The sequence below is a fragment of the Cervus elaphus genome, chromosome 18, assembly GCF_910594005.1.
Source record: "Cervus elaphus chromosome 18, mCerEla1.1, whole genome shotgun sequence".
In the NCBI taxonomy this organism is placed as follows: domain Eukaryota; kingdom Metazoa; phylum Chordata; class Mammalia; order Artiodactyla; family Cervidae; genus Cervus; species Cervus elaphus.
In genome coordinates this window covers 47413429-47434104 of record NC_057832.1, presented here as the reverse complement: position 1 = coordinate 47434104, position 20676 = coordinate 47413429, and the positions used below count along the sequence as shown (strand labels likewise).

At 38.1% G+C, this 20676-nt stretch overlaps 1 protein-coding gene across 8 annotated transcripts in view; it reads right to left on the bottom strand.

The window, feature by feature from the left end:
• The window catches only part of CACNA2D1 (calcium voltage-gated channel auxiliary subunit alpha2delta 1), a 509130-nt gene that overhangs the window by 91356 nt on the left and 397098 nt on the right, over positions 1–20676 (bottom strand). For all 8 annotated transcript variants that reach the window (XM_043871918.1, XM_043871920.1, XM_043871919.1 and 5 more), the window contains exon 11: positions 313–471. In XM_043871918.1, the coding sequence (XP_043727853.1) occupies positions 313–471 (159 nt within the window). The remainder of the gene's footprint in view (positions 1–312; positions 472–20676) is intronic.

Below are 20676 nucleotides of genomic sequence, written 5' to 3'. Positions count from 1 at the left end.
AAATATGTCAATGAGGTTTCCAATGCTTATTCAAAATTAAATTACCCAACAAATGTGTTTTTAAAATATAGTTTGGAAAAAAAAAAAGGATGGAAAAAAAGATATAAAAGAAAAAAAATCTACATTTGAATTTTGGATTTAAAATTTTTTTAAAAAGCTCAAAAGATTTCTAAAGCCTGGACATATATGCTTTCTAAATGAATGAAAAATAGCACTATTACCTAACTCTACAGAGCTGCAACTACCAGGATATTGAAATTCAGATACTATAACTCAATAATAAAAGACAAAGGGGACAGCATTGATACTTACATTAAGCAGCTGTTCAAAAGCAAAACTAAATCCCTTCTTATAATCTGTGATTCCTTTTGCTGTGATATTATTCACTGCATCTTTCAGCACTTTCTTATTTCTCACATTTGCTTGGACAAGGTGCTGAAAACAGCTTACATCCTGGGCATTGCTGTTAAACTGCAAAAGATAAAAAGGTAAATATATAAATGAACATTAAAATCAATCATGCAAATTTCACTGAATTCATGTTATACTTCTCAATCCTAATGCACTGCTTTCTCTTTGAGAAAGAAAAGTGAGTAGACTGGTAACAAAAGTGCACTAAAGATCAAACAGTAATTTCATCTAAGCCCCAATTCCTACTGTAACAGAAATTAAGCCTCTCAGTTACATTCCTGAAGCTAGCTTGGTTTCCCTGATGATAAATTTGGGATTTGAGTTATGTGAGGCCCCTTCCAGCTCTCAAATATTATGAGAATTTAGATTAAAAAAAAAAAACCAACTCAACAATGAAATATATTCAGAATCCAGAAATGGTATGATGATGCCTGCAGAGAATAGAAGGAGAAACTGAGCATTTTACTTGCCTCGCATGAGGAAAAGCTTAATGGAAATACAGTACATGGAATGGAATGATAGGAACAGAGGTTTAATATATTTGAAATTTGATGGTAGTCTCACCATGAGAGTTAAAACAGGAAAGTAATCTGAAAGAATCAAGAACAACTAGTGGCTTTTCAGCCCTATCACTCTAGAGGTTATACAAAGAAGACAGTCGAATCATGGAGCAAGAGAAAGGGCAAGCAGGTCACTGCAGAGTTATTGCTGTGAGCGATAAGGGCTTGAAGTACAGAGAGGGTGCAGGAGGAGAAAACAAGCTCTTACAATGTCTGCCTCAAACTGAAAATTTAAGAATGATCACCAAAGTAATTTCACCAACCATACACAAAGTATTCATACAGCTCACAGGATATTTCCAAAAAGATAGAAACAGTAAGATTTCAGCAAGAAGACCAGGGAGTTGCTACGGGGGGAATCATCCTATCATTTATTACCTCTGCTGTGTGTACAAGCCCCTTAGGCTCTTGGGGCTAGACTGTCACGTCTGCAATAGAATAGTAATAATAATGAAAACATTCTTGCGAAAAGGGGCTGGACAGACCAAATATTGAAGATATTCTCAGATCAAAAACAAAGATGTGGGAGTGGGGAGGGCGGCTCAAGAGAGGGGGGGTATATATATATATATATACACATATATAATTATGGCTGATCTGCGTTGTACTGCAGAACCAACACAATACTATAAAGCAGTTACCCTCCAACTAAAAAATAAATTAAAAAAAGTGGATCATAGCCAAAACATAAATTTTACATAGTGATTACATATTCTTACAAATATCATTCTTTTTCTCTGCCGGCCCTCCCTGAACACGAACATGACGAACCTCACCGCCCGTGGCTCTGAAGGAACGCCCACCGGCAGCCTGCGTAGCGCCGGGTGTGAGCCAGGGCAGGCGCTCTGCCTTCAGACGTGAGGTCAGCCCTCCACACAGACACAAGGCTTGCTTTGTGCTCACTGACAATTTTCTCTGCAGATATTAAGCATTTCTGCTTTTAAAATGACCTGCAATTAAGTTGTTATTATCCATGAGAAACCTTAAGCATAGTTAAAAGACTTGTCCATACTCACATAGGAAATAGAGATTCAGGATTCAAACCAGCACTGTGGCAGGGGTCTGGGATTTTAAGTACCCATGCAGCCCCTCTCAAAATATTATAATAAATCATGATGTGTTCTGTAAAGCAATATAATACTAAGCTCTAAGAGATAATGGATTCTAATTCAGACTGTGAGCAGTTGGAGGAAAGTTTCCCCAAGAAATGGCATTTCCTGTGATTCCAAAGAAATATTTCCTTGAAGACAGTAGAGGAAGAACATTCCAGACAAATAGAACACATGCAAAAAGGCCCTTATGTGACAGAAAGGAAAAAAAAGAAAAACCCTCTTAGGGAAACATGAAAATGGAGAGTTTAGCTTAGTCACATAAAAATGACCTCAGGCAGGAGGCAGGGATGGACTGTGCAGCGTCTAATGGAAATGCTGAACATTTAGGAACATATTTTCTGTTGAACAGCCAGTCACAAAAGGTTTTAAGCCAAATGTAAAATAATTTAACCTAGAACTTTAATAGCTCACCTAAGCTGCTGTTTGGGAAGTAGTTTTAGGGTGAGCAAAATGTAAAGGTTCAAAAATAAGAGGAAGGCTACTGCAGTAACCTAGCTTACTACACCAAGGGATTTTGTCATTCATGGAAGTGGTCAAAGAGAGAGATTGAAGACTTATTTTAGAGACAGAATCACTAGGCAATGGTGGTGGAGAGTAAGAAAAGAGTGGTGTCTTGAATGACCACCTGGTTTCTGACATGGATATCTGGGTGGCCAGAGAAGGGACGGGTTCAGGGACACCTGGGGATCAGAGAAGAGAGGCAGAGAGTTCAAGTGCGGGTGAGATTTCGGTATGTGAGATATACAAACGAAAATGTCAAGAAATCATCAAGTGAAAAGCAACAGGCTCAAAAGAAGTCTTGATTAAATATAAAAAAATGGAAAGCTTCAGCAGAAAAATTTGGTTTAAAACCATGTGAATAAAAGTGAAACAGAGGAGGAGTCCTTGAGAAAACTGAGGAGGAGTAAGTTCCCATGGAGGCAGGAAGGAAATCAGGAGATGGGACTGTGTTAGGGACAAGAGGGGGAAAAAAAACGGTCTCAAGTAGAACACATTGTGGTACAGAGACAGAAAAGATGAGGACTTAAAAGAGCCCACTGAACTCATCCGGTTACACAGGCAGCATCTGGAGGCGGGGTGGAACATAACTGGAACGATGGAATGCACCGAACAACAGTGAGAAGGATTAGCCTGTGCAGAGGTGAGTGTTCAGAGCATCTCGACTGAGAGGCAGAGAAGGAAAAGGGTGGTCCTTACGGGGATCAACTAGGGTCAAGGGAAGTCTTCAAAGCGAAGGGTCATCAGAGCAAGAGAGGATTTATATTGAAGAGAAAAGGAAGAAAATGATGCGGGAAACAGAACAGAGGGGAAAAACAAAGCTCTTGCGAAGACGGGGAAGGACAGGATACAGAGGGCTTGTAGAGGGACAACCCTGAGAAACCATGCACAGTATCCACTTCATTGTTCTAGGAAAGAGGCTGAGGGCTGAATACAGACACTGGGTGTATGGAAATTTGCTGTGGGAAGATGACAGTATTGCTTGTGGCTTTTGTCACAAATGGATAATGAGGCAAGGCCATCAGTAAAAAGGCAGAGGTGGAAGGTTTGCAGGGAGTATAGATAAAACAGGAAGTAAAATGTCCTCATTAGAAAAGACCCTGATGCTGGGAAAGATTGAAGGCAGGAGGAGAAGGGGTTGACAGAAGACAGGATGGTTGGATGGCACCACTGACTCAATGGACATGGGTTTGAGCAAGCTCCAGGAGATGGTGAAGGACAGCGAAGCCTGGCGTACTGCAGTCTATGGGGTTCCAAAGAGTCGGCCACGACTGAGTGACTGAATAACAACAAAAATGTCCTACACAGATAAATACTCAGTTCTTTGTCAGTTTTACTTTGAACGCTACGTTCATATACATGATATATATGAGGACAAAGCTCTGATATACTTGTTTTCTGTTTTTAATAAATTCAAACATTGAAAATTCCGTATCTTTTATTATTATTATTTTGTCTGTGCCACAGAGCATGTGGGATCTTTGTTCCATGACCAGGTATCAAACCTGTGCCCCTTACAGGGAAGAGTAGAGCCTTAAACACTGGACCAACAGGGGAGTCCCTGAAAATTATCTTCAGATCTGTAATGCACTGCCTTTTTTCTCACATCATTTGATAATCTGACATAATCTTAATCTACACATTCTGTTCTGAAAGTAGTAGAAAGTGAGAATCCCAATATTAGAAAGTAAAAATGAAATCAAATAAAATAAAGCAAAAGTAAAAAATAGATTGCCAAAACATCAATAGTAAAATGTCTGGCCTTAAAGAATTAATTAGAAATTATTACAGGGAATGTTATTATGATTTAGTTAAATCATAAAACTTGATAAAGTTACAAGTTATATAAAAAATGAACATTGAATAATGTATTGCCCCGAGTCTTTCAGTTGACCTTGACCTGCTTTTAACACAGAAAAGCAAAGTATCTCATTAAGTCACTTCAACACAAACTGATTAAATGTAAATTTGATTCATTAAATACAAATTCAGTGATGTATAACAGAAATACCACAATTAAAAATGCATAAATAATGCAGAGAAAAGAATAACTTACAAAGTATAAGTCCCTATGGCAAATTTTATTCTCAAAGAAAGAGATGAGAAATGTGAAAAGTTCCAGCTTAGGTAAGTATATATTTCACACATATCTTAGGCTTACTTGCTTTTAGAATAGAAAAAGAATAACAGATTTACTTTCATGAACTGAAATTGCACAACTTTCTTTCGACTGAACAACTATCACTCACTCATAAAGCTTTGAAATACTACATGGTGATTGAAAATACACTTAAGGAGTCCTGCTTTTGCCATCTTTTAAGAAAATATTTCTTTTACATATGTACACTTAACTAACCCTAAAAAGTGTGTTAGTTGCTCAGTCGTGTCCGACTTTGTGACCCCATGGACTGTAGCCTTGCCAGGCTCCTCCATCCATGGAACTCTCCAGGCAAGAATACTGGAGTGGGTTCCCATTCCCTTTTCCAGGGGATCTTCTTGACCCAGGGATCAAACCCAGGTCTCTCTTCATTGCAGGCAGATTCTTTACCACCTCAGCTATCAGGAAAGCCCTAATTAACCCTACAGAGACTCAAATCCAAACTAACATCACACTCATTCCTTTCCTGGTCCCAGAAAATTGAACCAAGTAGGTTCCTTCCTAGAAGTGCTGAGAAAATCTGCTAGCACACTGAGACAGGAAGGTGTGTGGATTAACGTGAGCATCTGGGGTAGCATCAGGAGGGATGTGTCTCTCTGCCCCAGAACTTAGACATCGTTTTGTTTTCCTCCTTCATATGCCCTGCTCCTTCCTCTTATTACACTTTTCTTCACTTGCTTGTCCACTTACCTCAACATTCTCTCCTTATAAAAGGCTTTCATGATCTTCTTTGACTAGGTCAAATATCCCCATTAAAAGTTCTCATAGGCCTAAATCTATCTTTTATATGGAATACATCATGTTTATAATTCTATATTTCTTTGTATGATATTCTGATTGAACTTTCAATTGGATTAAAAGCCATGGTGAAAGAAAACAGCCATCCTACCACTGTAATTGACATAGTAATAGGTATGCATATAGTTGGTATACAATAAACATAAAAACAATATTTACTGAATGAATATGTGGAGTTTAAGAAAATTAGAAAACAGGGCACAAACATCAATCAATTATTGAGCTAAAGGCTTTTAAGTGTAGAAAATGTATTTTAGTTCTCCATATCTTATTTTTTTTTTCCATATCTTATTGAATGTGTACATCTGTAAATATACTTTGTCCAAACAGATACTACTAAAATATCCAAATGAAGATGTATGCAGAACACCCAGCATGGAGCCCAACACATAGTATATTTTAAATCAACTGCAACGCTATGGTTTTAAAAAGTATTTTAGTAAAAACGGTAGTATACTCCATATGATGAAATAAGAATGGATGCCTATACTCAAGAAACGGATTCATATAAGCAATATCAGGTTTAGTGAGCTTTACATAAAGTTCATTAGTGTAATGATACAAGTGTCCCTCAAACATTAGTTTAGTGCGTGAAACAATCTCTGAGCATAACCATGAACAGTAAATGTCAATGCTCCCAATGAACTTTCCTATTAAATATCACAGTCAAGTACACACACCAAATTAAAAGATACTTTAGGGCCCAAACAAATTGTTAATTTCTCAGTGAAATATTTTAAACCCTTGGTTTTATAAAGGCAATGTCTATTTTTTGTTTTGATATCCTATGCTGAATAAGAAAAAGAGCCACAAAATATTTCTGAGAGAGGAGGCACTGCGGCGCATTGGATTAATTTAGGATACAAACACTAAAAGGCTGTCATTGCCTGATACACACAAATCAAAGCATCAAATTTCTAGAAAGCAACCCTGTTGAGGAATGGCACCTATAATAACATTCAGGGAGCACAAAAGCTCACCCTGAAGAGGTTGGTGGGCTCAAGCAGTTTTCCTCTGGAATGCTGAAGAAGCAAAGGGAAAATAAACCCAAAACTGATGTTCTTCTACTTCGAACTGCAGAGAAAAAGTGACCTATTTAATCACAGTCGATCACTCAGTATGCCTTTAATTACTTCATCTATGTATTTCAAATTCTTTCTTCTTTTTCCATGAAAAAGTAATATAGTGTAAAATTGTGGGCTCACACTGTGTAGATAATCAGCAAAAACAAATCAAATTCAGACTGGCCTGCTTTGGAACATGGGTATTTTTTAAAACTAGAAAATACGTGTAAAATAAGCTACACAGTTAACTACTATAAATAGTTTATATAGCAAATTTATGTTATATAAAATAATTTAGATGCAGTATCTAAGTTAAATAAACTGCATAAAATTTTGCCCATCAGGCAGCAGTTACAAATTATGGTATCAGAAGCTATCCACATTCTGGACACCAGATGGCGATGCAGGAAAAGCAAAAGAAAGTGAACAGAGGCTGTGATCTTTAAAATCTAGGTTGTTTTATTCCTACCAAAATATTTTCCCTTTATTTTGATTTTTCCAGTTTTTGTAGGAAACTAGTAAATATTATTGGAGAAGGCAATGGCACCCCACTCCAGTACTCTTGCCTGGAAAATTCCATGGATGGAGGAGCCTGGTAGGCTGCGGTCCATGGGGTCCCTAAGAGTCAGACACGACTGAGCGACTTCACTTTCACTTTTCACTTTCATGCATTGGAGCAGGAAATGGTAACCTACTCCAGTGTTCTTGCCTGGAGAATCCCAGGGACGGGGGTGCCTGGTGGGCTGCTGTCTATGGGGTCGCACAGTCGGACACGACTGAACTGACTTAGCAGCAGCAGCAGCACTAAATATTATAAAGAAACAAAATGGTTATCCTAAAATCCGAGAAAATAGCTCATAGCATTTACCCATATGTATATGTACCTACGCTAGTAAAGTAATGCTCAAAATTATCCAAGGCAGGCTTCAGCAATACATGAACTGTGAACTTCCAGATGTTCAAGCTGGATTTAGAAAAGACAGAGGAACCAGAGATCAAATTGCCAACATCCGCTGGATCATTGAAAAAGCAAGATACTTCCAGAAAAAAATCTATTTCTGCTTTATTGACTATGCCAAAGCTTTGACTGTGTGGTTCACAATAAACTGTGGAAAATTCTGTAAGAGATGGAATACCAGAACACCTGACCTGCCTCTTGAGAAACCAATATGCAGGTCAGGAAGCAACTGTTAGAACTGGACATGGAACAACAGGAGTATGTCAAGGTTGTATAGTGTCACCCTGCTTATTTAACTTATGTGCAGAGTACATCATGAAAAATGCTGGGCTGGATGAAGCATAAGCTGGAATCAAGCTTGCCGGGAGAAATATCAATAACCTCAGATGTGCAGATGACACCACCCTTATGGCAGAAAGTGAAGAAGAACTAATGAGCCTCTTGATGAAAGAGAAAGAGGAGAGTGAAAAAGTTGGCTTAAAGCTCAATATTTAAGATAATGGCATCTGGTCCCATCAATTCATGGCAAACAGATGGGCCAACAGTGGAAACAGTGGCTGACTTTATTTTTGGGGGTTCCAAAATCACTGCAGATGGTGATTTCAGCCATGAAATTAAAAGACACTTCCTCCTTGGAAGGAAAGTTATGACCAACCTAGACAGCATATTAAAAAGCAGAGACATTACTTTGTCAACAAAGGTCCGTCTAGTTAAGGTTATGGTTTTTCCAGGAGTCATGTATGGATTTGAGAGTTGGACTATAAAGAAAGCTGAGCGCAGAAGAATTGATGCTTTTGAACTGTTGTGTTGGAGAAGACTCTGGAGAGTCCCTTGGACTGCATGGAGATCCAATCAGTCCATCCTAAAAGAGATCAGTCTTGGGTGTTCATTGGAAGGACTGATGTTGAAGCTAAACCTCCAATACTTTGGCCACCTGATGCAAAGAGCTGACTCATTTGAAAAGACCCTGACGCTGGGAAAGATTGAAGGCAGGAGGAGAAGGGGACGACAGAGGATGAGATGGTTGGATGGTATCACCGACTTAATGGACACGAGTTTGGGTGAACTCCAGGAGTTGGTGATGGACAGGGAGCCCTGGCGTGCTGAGGTTTCCACTGTACAGTTGAGGAAATGAGGCTTAGAGTGTCAAAGGAAGTGCTGAGTCACGGAGAAACCGAGGTCAGAACTCTACTTCAAACTCCAACACTTGAGGCTTTCTCCGTGGTGCCTCATCCCTTTCAGCTTATACCAGGAGTGTAAGCTGCCATACTCTGTCATGCTACTTTTTCCCCTGAACTTCAGAATTCTCTTCTGACAAATTAAAACCACATTTAGCAATAATTTTGGAACAATTTGGTATCTTCACAAGAATCAACTTTGCAATCCAGGAAGAATTCTCCATCAATTTCACTATATGTATACATCTATTTCAGATACTCGTCTCTTTCTTAAAATGCAAGGCATCAATCAAGAAGATCAATCAAGATCACAGAGTAAGAGGACGTGGATTTCACTTCCCCTTACAAACACATCAAAAACATATCTATGTGTAGAACGGTTCTCACTGCAACTAACTGGAAACTGGGTAGGAAGGGAAGACAAGTAATGGATAGGGGTCTATGCCCCTCGGAAGGGACTCAAAGGAAAAGAGATTACATAGGCGGAGAGCCTCCTGGGGAGTGAACGGTGAGAGCCATAGGCTGGGTGCCCTGATACTGGCAACCTACTCAGGAAAGATGAGACCCTTTTGCTGGTTGGAAGGCTTTGGGATGAACAGGAGGGCTGTGAGAGGCCTGGACCCCACTTGCGGGGGGGCATGCATGAGCTAGCCTGCCCCTAAATCAGGGTGGAGAAGGTGGAGAGAAGACTTCTCTAGTGGCTGCTGGTTTCCCACAGGCACCCCGCTGCTCCCCTCAGCCCGGGCTGGCAGGACGCTCTGGCCCCTCTCACTCTATGTCACGCTGGGCACTGGATCTAGGGTGGTCACGACCGAGCAGGCTCAGCGCAGGGACACAAGGGTTACTCTGTCCCCGGGTGGGGCAGCCACTGCCAGCACTCACTCAGCACTGCCTCAGAAGCAGCCTGGGTGTCTGACGGCAGCTGCTCCATCTCCATCACACCTCATGCCCCAGTACTCCGAGAGCCCAGACGGGCCCTGCCTGCCCTGTGATGTGTCTCTAAACAGAGTGGGGGCAGCAAAGTCTGGGGGTTGTGATCAGCTGTGAGGGACAAACGGGACTTGCAGCCAAGGCTGTGTCTGAGCAGAGCAAGAAAACAGGAGCAGGTGCCTGAAGGAGCAGACACAGGAGTTGTCAGGAGACAACTCAGATCTCTGTCTGCAGACGAGATAAGCCAAGAGGTCACTCGGGCCCCCTCTAGCTTCAGCACCCCTCCTTCTCTGAGGCAAGGATCCCACCCTAGGGAGAGGGGAAAACACAAACTTAAAGAGAACAGAACCAACTCAGGCCTGACCATAAAGGCTTTTGCCCCACAAGGTGGGATCAGACCCCACATCCAAGAGGGCAGTGATGTCCACTGCGCGGGGGGAAGCCTCGCCTCACATCCAGCTCCAGCTTTGGCCCCTCTGTGTGTAGCCCCTCCTCTACACAGGTGACAGATGCCAGCATATCCTGAAAAAAGACGTCACTTGCATTCACATCAAACCAGCTCTCCCACGAAAGGTCAAATGAGCACATGCGGTCTGAATAGGGATAGACTGCACCCACATAAGAACACACATTTAAGACTGTAATAGGTAACTGTTTCACTCAAATTCACAGAGACAGAGAAATTTAAGCAAATTATAAGGCAGAGGAACTGCTCTCAACTGGAAAGGCAAGAGAAAACCCCTGAAAAAAAAGAACTAATGAAACAATTTATGAGATAAAGAATTCAAAGCATTGGTAATAAAAATGTTAATTTATTAAGGAAAACAATAGATGAATACAGTGAAAAATTTAAGAGAGATCTAGAAAATAATATAAAGACCCAAACAGAAATAAAGAACCCAATAACTAGAAAAAGAAAAAAAGGAAAACAAATACTGTACGGAATGAGTATGAGACTAAGTGATACAGAAGAATGCATAAGTGAATAATGAAAATCATCCAATTAGAAGAGCAAAAAGAAGAATTTCAAAAATGAAAACAGTTTAACAGCTCTTTGGAACAACAATAAGTATACCAATATTCGCATTATAGGGGTCCCAAAGGAGAAGAGACAGAAAAGGGCATCTAAAATGTATTTGAGGGACCTATGGCTGACAAGCATAGGTCTCTCAGGCTAAAATAGAGGGCATGATACATTCAAAGTCGTTAAAGGAAAAAAATCTGCAACCTAAGATACTCTACCCAAGATTATAATTTCAAATAGAAGCAGAGACAAAGAATTTCTCAGACAAGCAAAAAGTAAGAGACCATCAATACTAAACACAGCCTAAAAGAAATGTCAAAGGGTCTTCTCTAAATGAAAAAGAAGTAAAAATCTATATGAAAGGGAAAATCCTACCAGGAAATGCAAATGTATTGAAAGTACTAAGGATCAACCACTTACATATGCCAATATGAAAATTAAAAGACAAAAAAATTGCAAAAGCAAACATGTGTGCATGCCGAATCGCTTCAGTTGTGTCCAACTCTTTATGACCATATGCACTGTAGCCTGCCAGGCTTCTCTGTCCATGGGGATTCTCCAGGCAAGAGTATAGGAGTGGATTCCCATGCCCTCCTCCTGGGGATCTTCCTGACCCAGGGACCAAACCCATGTCTCTTATGTCTCCTGCATTGGCAGGCAGGTTCTCTATCACTAGCGCCACCTGGGAAGCCGCTAAAACAATCATAACTACAATAATTAATGGATAAACATGAAAATGCAAAATATGACATCAAAAACAAAACGTAGGGGACAGGAATAAAATACTTTTTAGATCTTTTAGAATGTGCTTGAACTTAAATGACAATCAGTTGAAAACAATTAGATACAGTTATAAGTCAACATATATGAACCAAACAATAATCACAAATCAAAAACCAATAGAGGCAGAAAATTTTTTTAAAAAAGGAACACAATCATACTAAAAAAGAAACTTAGCAATCCAAAGGGAAGAAACAAAAAAAGAAACAGATGAAAAAGAACTACAAAAACAATCAGAAAACAAAACAGCAATAAGTATAAACCTACCAATAATTACTTTAAATGTACATTTAATCCAAGAATACATAGAAAGGATCATACACCATGATCAAATTAGATTTATTCTAAGGTACAACGATTGCTCAACATATGAAAAACAATTTGACGTACCACATTAACAAAACAAAGACAAAACCACATGACCATCTCAATAGATGCAGAAAAAGCACTTGACAAAATCCATCATCCATTCATGATAAAAACTCTTATCAAAGTGGTAACAGAAGGAATATACCCCAACATAATAAAGGCTATTTATGACAAACGCACAGTCAATGTAACATTCAATGCTAACATTATAATTATAAACTGGCGTGGCCACTATGGAAAACAGTGTGGAGATTCCTCAAAAAACTAAAAAAGGAGCTACCATGTGATCCAGTAATTCTACTCCTAGGTTTACATCCAGCAAAAACAGAAACACTAATTCTAACTGATACATGCACCTCCAAGTTCACAGTAGCACTGCTTATCATAGCAAAGATTTGGAAGTAATCCAAGTGTCCATCAATAGGCAAATATATAAGGAAGACGTGGTACACAAGCAGTGGGATATTAGTCATTAAAAATAATAAAAAACTGTCACTTACAACAGTGAAGATGAACCTAGAGAATATTATGTGTAATGATATAAGTCAGAGAGACATTTAACATATCAGTTTTATGTGGAATCTAAAAAATAAAAAATGTACATTGTAAAACAGAATTACAGATATAGAAAAAAAAACTAGTGGTTACCTTGGGAAGATGGAAGGGGAGGGACAAGCTAGGGGTATGGGCGTAAGATACACATACTACAGTGTATAAAACAGACAAGCAACAGGGCTATATTGTAAGGCACAGGGATTATCTCATAATAACTTTTAATGAAGTAAAGTCTGTAAAAAATTCTGAATCACTATGCTATATACCGAAAATTGAGAAATAATTTTAAATCAATGATACTTCAATAAAAATAGAGTAAAATGCATACCCTAAATATATTATTAAAAATAATGTTAGTTAATGCAAAGATTTGGCTAATATTGTGAATACGATTTTAATTTCTATTATTAATCTCTGTTTAGCAAAAATAAGAAAGTGTGGTCACCTTCCCCTGGTTAGAGGTGTCACAAAAATCTTTGCTAACAGCACTCTGGACTTGAACACTCCTGTTCTTAAATTGATGTTGCTCTCCCCAAATAATGGCTGCTCGTTTATAGTTTCCTTGACTTACAGAAAAAAAATTTTTTTTTAATTTACCATTTTTAAATTCAGTTTAGGAAAATCAGGTTTAGCCCAGTTATTGGAGAAGGAAATGGCAAACCCAATCCAATATTCTTGCTTGGAAAATTCCATGTACAGAGGAGCCTGGCAGGGTAAAGTCCATGCGTGGGGTCGGAAAGAGTGGGATACGACTGAGTGATTATCACTCACTCACTCTGCCTGTTATAAGTACCCAAGGTCAAGGTTTATTTAATTATCCCCTCTGAGTTTCAGGTTTTTCCTTTCTGAAGTAAAAGGCTTTGGTAGATCTCTTGGAAAGCCCCTGAAATTCTAAAATCATATCATTTATGTCTGTTAATTTTATCAATTAGGGAAAAAATACATAAATGAATATGAATAATAAATGTTGTATAACCAAAAGAAAATGGCATCAATAGCATATGAAAATATTGAGAAGATTAAGACAAAATTTATGTTTACCTCTAATTATAAATCAATGGCCATCAAAATTTTTGATAAATGCTGTCATTTTCAAATATTCCCATTAACTTGAATCATGACATGCTCAAAATTCAGTCTGTTAAATTTTGTCAAAATGTTGAATGAATTTCTGAATAAGTTTCAAGTATCTTTTTTAATATATTCAATTTACATTCTGGGACAGAAAACTTTTAAACCTCTCTAATTATAGGCATTTAGAAGAATTTCAAGCAAGCATATGCTACTCTTTTGCTCTAGACTTAATTTGTATTTAGCTTCCTTGCTCATCTCTCCTTGATATTTGCCTTTTCTCAAACAGCTTTATAATTAACATGTGTACAATTCTGATTCCAGAGCACTCACCCAACTAGAAATATGGACAGCTTTCTCCCATATTGTATCTTGAGATACAATAATCATATCAGTATTATTCCTAACACAAGTATATTTTCATAGCCCTGTGGAAATTTGAGTGCCAGCTCTCAGATGAAGCTTTACTGAAATGACCAAATGATCATATATCAAGTGTTCTCTCTCAAATTATCACTTTCTCTTCACCAACACATGATGCAGAGCTGATCAGTATGCTTAATATTTTAGTGGTCATAAAGCTGATTACCTGGAACATCTTACCTAGTTGAAAAAAGAGCTTTTGTGATGATGGTTGGATTTGCCTAAAGAACACGATGAGAAAGAGCACCTAATGTGTTTACAGAGCAGAGATATGTCATATTAACAGTGAATCAGGATGACTCTGGTCACTTAAAAACACAAAACTATTTCATCACTGATTCAAATTTACTATAAAATTCAGACATCTATGCATAAATTTTTCCTCTAGAAAACTTTACTCTTGTCTTATTTTAAGAAATTGCCAGCTACCCCAACTTTCAGCAATCACCACCCTGATCAGGCAACCAACGGTCAGCATCAAGGAAACACCCTTCATCAGCAAAAAGATTAAAACTCACTGAAGGCTCAGATGATGATTAATGTATTTTAGCATTAAAGTATTTTTTAATTACAGTATGTATTTTGGTTTTGCTAGACATAATGCTATTGCATTATTGATAGACTACAGTATAGTGAAAACATAACTTTCATATGTATTGGGTAACTAAAAACATTCGTGAAACTTGCTTTATTGTGCTGCCTGGAACTGAACCTGTAATATCTCTGAGGTACAGCTGAACTTTGAAAATGGCACTCATAAATGCTCATCTGTTCTTACTGGATGTGAAGTCTTTTGGTAATTCTTCTAGCCTCAACAAACAAGTCAATAATTCTCATAGTTTTTAAAAAACTACAGTTCAATTCAAAATGAAAGCATTTCCTCTGCCTCACCTTAAGAATTACTTTGCTACTTCAAACTGCAAATACAGCTAACTTCTAATTACCTAAAACTATCTTTAGTTCATCATGTAATTAATGGAAAATATATTTATCATACTGTCAACACCTTCTTATAAACTTTCCTTATACTTGCAAAGCAATTAAATTATCCTCTGGTATTCTCTCTTTCTAAAATCTAAATAACCTTGATTACTTGCCCTGTTGCTATCATTCCTAAATTTACCTTTTCTATCAGAGTCTTTTCTGCACAACCTATAATTTTTATGTCTTTTAAATGAAGAAAAATTTAAGAAGCACTTGTTTTTTCTTTTGTCTTAACAAGCAAAATTTTAATTTCCAAAGTATACAAGCAGCTCACACAACTCAAAACCAGAAAAACAAACAACCCAATCAAAAAGTGGGCAGAAGACCTAAACACACACTTCTCTAAAGAAGACATACAGATGGCTAATAAACACATGAAGAAATGGTCAACATCACTCATTGTTAAAGAAATGCAAATCAAAACTACAATGAGATATCACCTCACACCAGAAAGAATGGCCATAAAAAAAAAAAAATACACAACAAATACTGGAGAGGGTGTGGAGAAAAGGGAACCCTCCTACACTGCTGGTGGGAATATAAATTGATACAGCCACTATGGAAGATGGAGATTCCTTAAAAATCTAGGAATAAAACCACCATATGACCCAGCAATACCACTTCTAGGCATATACCCTGAAAAAAACCAGAATTGAAAAAAGACATGTATCCCGATGTTCATTGCAGCACTAATTACAATAGCCAGGACATGAAAGCAACCTAGTTGCCTGTCGACAGATGAATGAATAAGGAAGCTGCAGTACATATATAAAATGGAATACTATGCAGTCACAAAAAGAAATGCATTTGAGTCAGATATAATGAGGTCGATGAACATAGAGCCTATTATACAAATGATGTAAGTGAGAAAAACAAATATAGTATATTAACGCATATATATGGAATCTAGATGGAGAAGGGAATGGCAACCCACTCCAGTATTCTTGCCTAGAAAATTCCATGGACAGAGCAGCCTGGAGGGCTGCAGTCTATGGGGTCCTAAAGAGTTGGACTGGAGGAGGAAATGGCAACCCACTCCAGTGTTCTTGCTTGGAGAATCGCATGGAGAGAGGGGCCTGGCAGGCCACAGTCTATGGGGTTGCAAGAGTCAGACCGACTGAGTGACCAAGCACAGCACTGCAAGTGGAATCTAGAAGGATGGTACTGATGAACCTGCTTAAAGAGCAGCAATGGGAGGCAGGCATAGAGAACTGACCTACGGACAAGGGTAGAGGAGGTGAGGGAGGGGGTGAGATGAATGGAGAGTAGCATGGATGCATAGACACAAACATATGTAGACAGCCAATGGGAATTTGGTGTACGACTCATGGAACTCAAACTGAGGCTCTACAATAACCTAGATGGGGGGAAGGTGGGAGAAAGATTCAAGAGGGAGGGGACCTACGTATACCTATGGTTAATTCATGTTGATGTATGACAGAAATCAAACCAACATTGTAAAGCAATCAATCAATAAAAATAAGTATCAAAAATTGATATATTTTGATTTACAATATTGTCTTAGTTATAAGTGTACAGCACAGTGATTCAGGTTTTTTTTTCCTTAAAAGTACAAGTACAGAAGAGAGAAAACTGGTTCTTCTAATGAACATAATTCTACTCCTTCTTTCTGCTCTTTTTTAATACTTTCCTCCAAAAAGCAAATGGCTATAAAATAAAATATTCACAGATTTCCATAGTACTAGTAATTCTAATTACAAAGATGTCAAACTCTAAGACAATAAGCATAATTAGTCATAATAAGGCCCAGACAGATGCCTCAATAATCCAATGACTTCGCTCACAGCACCTCCCTAAAGTACCCTGATTTGCTCACTGCTTAATAATCACCTGGGAGACGAGCTAAATGCAGTTTCTGGCTCCTTAAGTCCGGGGTGGAGTTCGAGATTCTGAATTTCTTACAGGCTGCAGGCGCTACTCAGGCTGCTTGGCCAGAGACCTCACGTTAAGTAGGAAGGGCATAAACTACAATATTCTTGTTCACTGACGTAAATGAGATATGAATCAACATCAAGCTTTCCTAGATGGATGACTATTTTAAAGACATGAAATGAAATCACTCTCTTAAAATCCATTTGTCATATAATTGTATTGGCATACTAAATGTCTTTTATTATACTTGAATCCTGGCAAAAAGGGCTTGTTTTGTAAGGGTGGAGAAATCACTTTTAAATTTAAGTTTTGTGCCATAACCAACAAATGTGCTCATTGTCATATGCAGAGAAGGAAGGTTCCTATCTAAGAAAATCATGCCCTTGTCTAGGAACACTTAAGGATATTATAGAAAAAAAAAAACACTGAAATTTAAATCACATAGGAAAGTGAACAATCCAAATCATGTCTTTCTTGCATATACACTGATTTGATATTTAAACAAACCCCCACTCTGACATCAGCTGGTGTTAAACTGTGAAGCCAAGAACTGGGAAGTTACTGAGATTTTATCCTTCTTGCAAGTTAACGAGTAATCCTCCTATAGCTCCACAGATACCGGCAGAAAAATGGAAGCTCTTTGGGTCAGGGAGCAAAGACTGCTGCTAATTACTCACAGCAATACCAATCACAGTACCAATAGCCAGAGTGCCATCTTAAATCCCCACAGAGGAATGGGAAGGGGGCCAGGGGTCATGCATAAGCAGTAGGTGTATTTCAGGCAAGGGATCGCAAGATGAAGAAGTCCTGATTTTATTTAGGGTCTGCTGACAGCTGACTCATTCCCTCCTTCCCACAGATTGACAATATCTTAATTACTAGGCATTGTAAATCTCTACTGAGGAGGGAGACATCTCTATCTGTACTTATCCAATAATGTATATAAATCTGAGCAAATTTATTAATGCTCAGACTTGAAGAAATGTGACATATTCACAAAGAACTGTCTGCTAATGGTTGGTAGAAAAGCATTGGAAGATAACAAAAATAATAACCGGAATAATGGTTACAATAAAAAAAAGCACTTTACATGTTATTCCATTTGGTGCTCAACAAAGGTTGGCAAGTTAAATATGATTCTGTCCATTTCAAAGAGAAGGGAAAGAGCTAATCTCTTAAGCCTTAAGTTAATTGTATAAGCTCACATGGTGGTGATGGTTTAGTCGCTAAGTCATGTCTGACTCTGTGACACCTGTACTACAGCCCACCAGGCTCCTTTGTCCATGGGGTTTCTCAAGCAAGAATACTGGAGTGCATTGCCATTTCTTTTTCCCAGGGATCTTCTGAGCCCAAGGATCAAAGCCAGGTCTCCTGCATTGTTGGCAGATTCTTTACCAGCTGAGCCACCGGGGAAGGCAACTTTATCTCCATGCAATTCTATGAGTTCATCTAAGAGGCAGGATTGTGAGAAGGTTGGGACAGAGGACACTTAACCAGAGGTGAACGTGACTACTGTTACCAGATCCTTTCATCATGATCAGCCCTTCCCAGCCTCCAATATGGCTATGTGGTCTCACATCTTATTTTGCCCTGGCATTTACAGATTGTCACCTCCAGAACTATTGCTTCATGACTACAATTGGGCAAAGAGTAGAGTTTATTTATTTATTTTTAAAAGGCTATCTTGTACAACTAATAGCAAATATAAGGAATTAGATTTTGATTATTTTTTTGATGAGTAATCAAAGATAGCATTTTATAATGACCATAAATTAGGAGGGCTTCCTATAAGAAAACTCACTCAAAGATTTACTAAATCATAAATAACATTTAGATAGCATTTTATAATGACCATAAATTAGGAGGGCTTCCTATAAGAAAACTCACTCAAAGATTTACTAAATCATAAATAACATTTAGATAGCATTTTATAATGACCATAAATTAGGAGAGCTTCCTACAAGAAAACTGACTCACAGATTTACTAAATCATAAATAACATTTCAATCTAGTCCTTAAATAAAAAGGTATGTGTTTTTTTTTTAAACACAATACCATCTTCTTCAGTTGTTAATTTTTACATATTGCCCACCATCAGCTTACATTTTCCTTCCATCCTTCACTGGCTTGCAGTATTTTCACTCCTAAAATGTCAAACTTGCTCACTTCCATAAACAAATTCCCCTCTTTGTGTCAACATTTGAAATTTTGCCTGTAAATCAGAACATGCTGTGATTGAATTGCTGCTCTTATCATCTACCACTTACTTCTATCAAAGCATATAACTGGATTAGTGAGAAAACAGCTACATTATGCGTGCATTAAAGCTTTGCCTAACAGCAGGCTTCCTTTCTGTAACAAAGAACAGCCCTGGAGATAACAGAAACACTAGGAAATGATGCAGTATTTGTTTTGACATCTTATGTGTGATTGAAGCATAAAAATTACTGGTCTCAAAAAAAAAGAAACTTTAGATATATAAGCCTAAAGGTGAGAAGCTGCTTGATTTTTCTGTCTGGTGGTTCTAGGCAACACTGGGAAAGCATTCATGCAGATTGCATCATAACTCTGGATGGCAGACATGATCTTAGGTATGAGGATGAAGAGAAATGCATGCAGGCTTTGTGGGAAGATTACTGTCAAAGTTACAGAATCACTACCACATTTCCTCAGTGCCTTATTATGCCTCCCTGAAGTTACAAAAGCTAAAAGTTATATCTCTTTCTTAGACTTTCAAATAGTTTCAGAAAGAAAAACATATACAGGCACATCTGTGTGCATACACACACACAGAGTCCAGGAGATTATAACTGTTAGTAGGTTTTATTTCCTGTTGAATCTCTACATCATTAGATTGTTACATTTCTATTTAATGAGAAAGGCCTATTTGTTAAAGACAGAAATAGGATTTTACTTTCCTTTGACCAAAATGTTGCATAAGAATTAATTCTCTTTATATGTATTGCTTTCAGGTATTTTATTTTCACCTAACTAATAAAACTGAAGAATTTCTTTTAAATTATGAGGTTGATATTTTTGACATTAAATATTATATAAACACAAATAACAATCTAGGTAGTTTGACTGAAACAAGAGGACACATAATAAAGGAAGTAAATAAATTTATAAAAAGATACCTAAGCAAAATGTATAATCCAGATACAATGTCTAAGTATTTATTTGTAATTATAATAATCCAATTCATATATGCTTTTTCAAGTCAAAATAAAGCAGATTTCTTAAAAGAATTCCTCTACCAAAACAAATAATTTTCTTCATCAAAAGTTAATAACAAATTTAGACTTAAGCATTTCTCATGTTTATTACCTAATCATACTCTACTTTTGAATTTCTAAGAATTCTAATAGTTTGGAATTTTACTTAAATACATCAAATATGCACTAAAATTAGTAAACTTATTTTACAATTTCCTTCAGGATCCAGTCACATAACTTTGTGGATAAATCTAGACTAATAAATGAAGATGGCTATGCTCCAATCCTGGCTTCTCCCTTAGAAAAGCTACTACAAACAAAACCTTGTGAGCACCAGGAGACCACACAGAGACTGAGCCAGACTTGCCTTTGAGTGTTTTGAGCATCTCCTGCAGAGGTATGGGTCAGCAGTGGCCTGCCGCAGGGGCAGGGGCTCTGGGTGTAGCAGATCTGGTGAGGCATAAGCCCTCTTGGAGGAGGTTGCTATTCCCCACCATTGAGCCACCAGAATTTATACAGGACTGGGAAACAGACTCTCGGAGGGCACAAACAAAACTCTGTGTGCACTAGGATACAGAAGAAAGGAGCAGTGAGCCCAGAAGAGGCTGACCCAGACCTGCCTGTGAGTGTCCAGGAGTCCCGGCAGGAGTGTGGGTTGGTGGTGCCCTGCTGCAGGGTCGGGGGCAGTGAGTGTG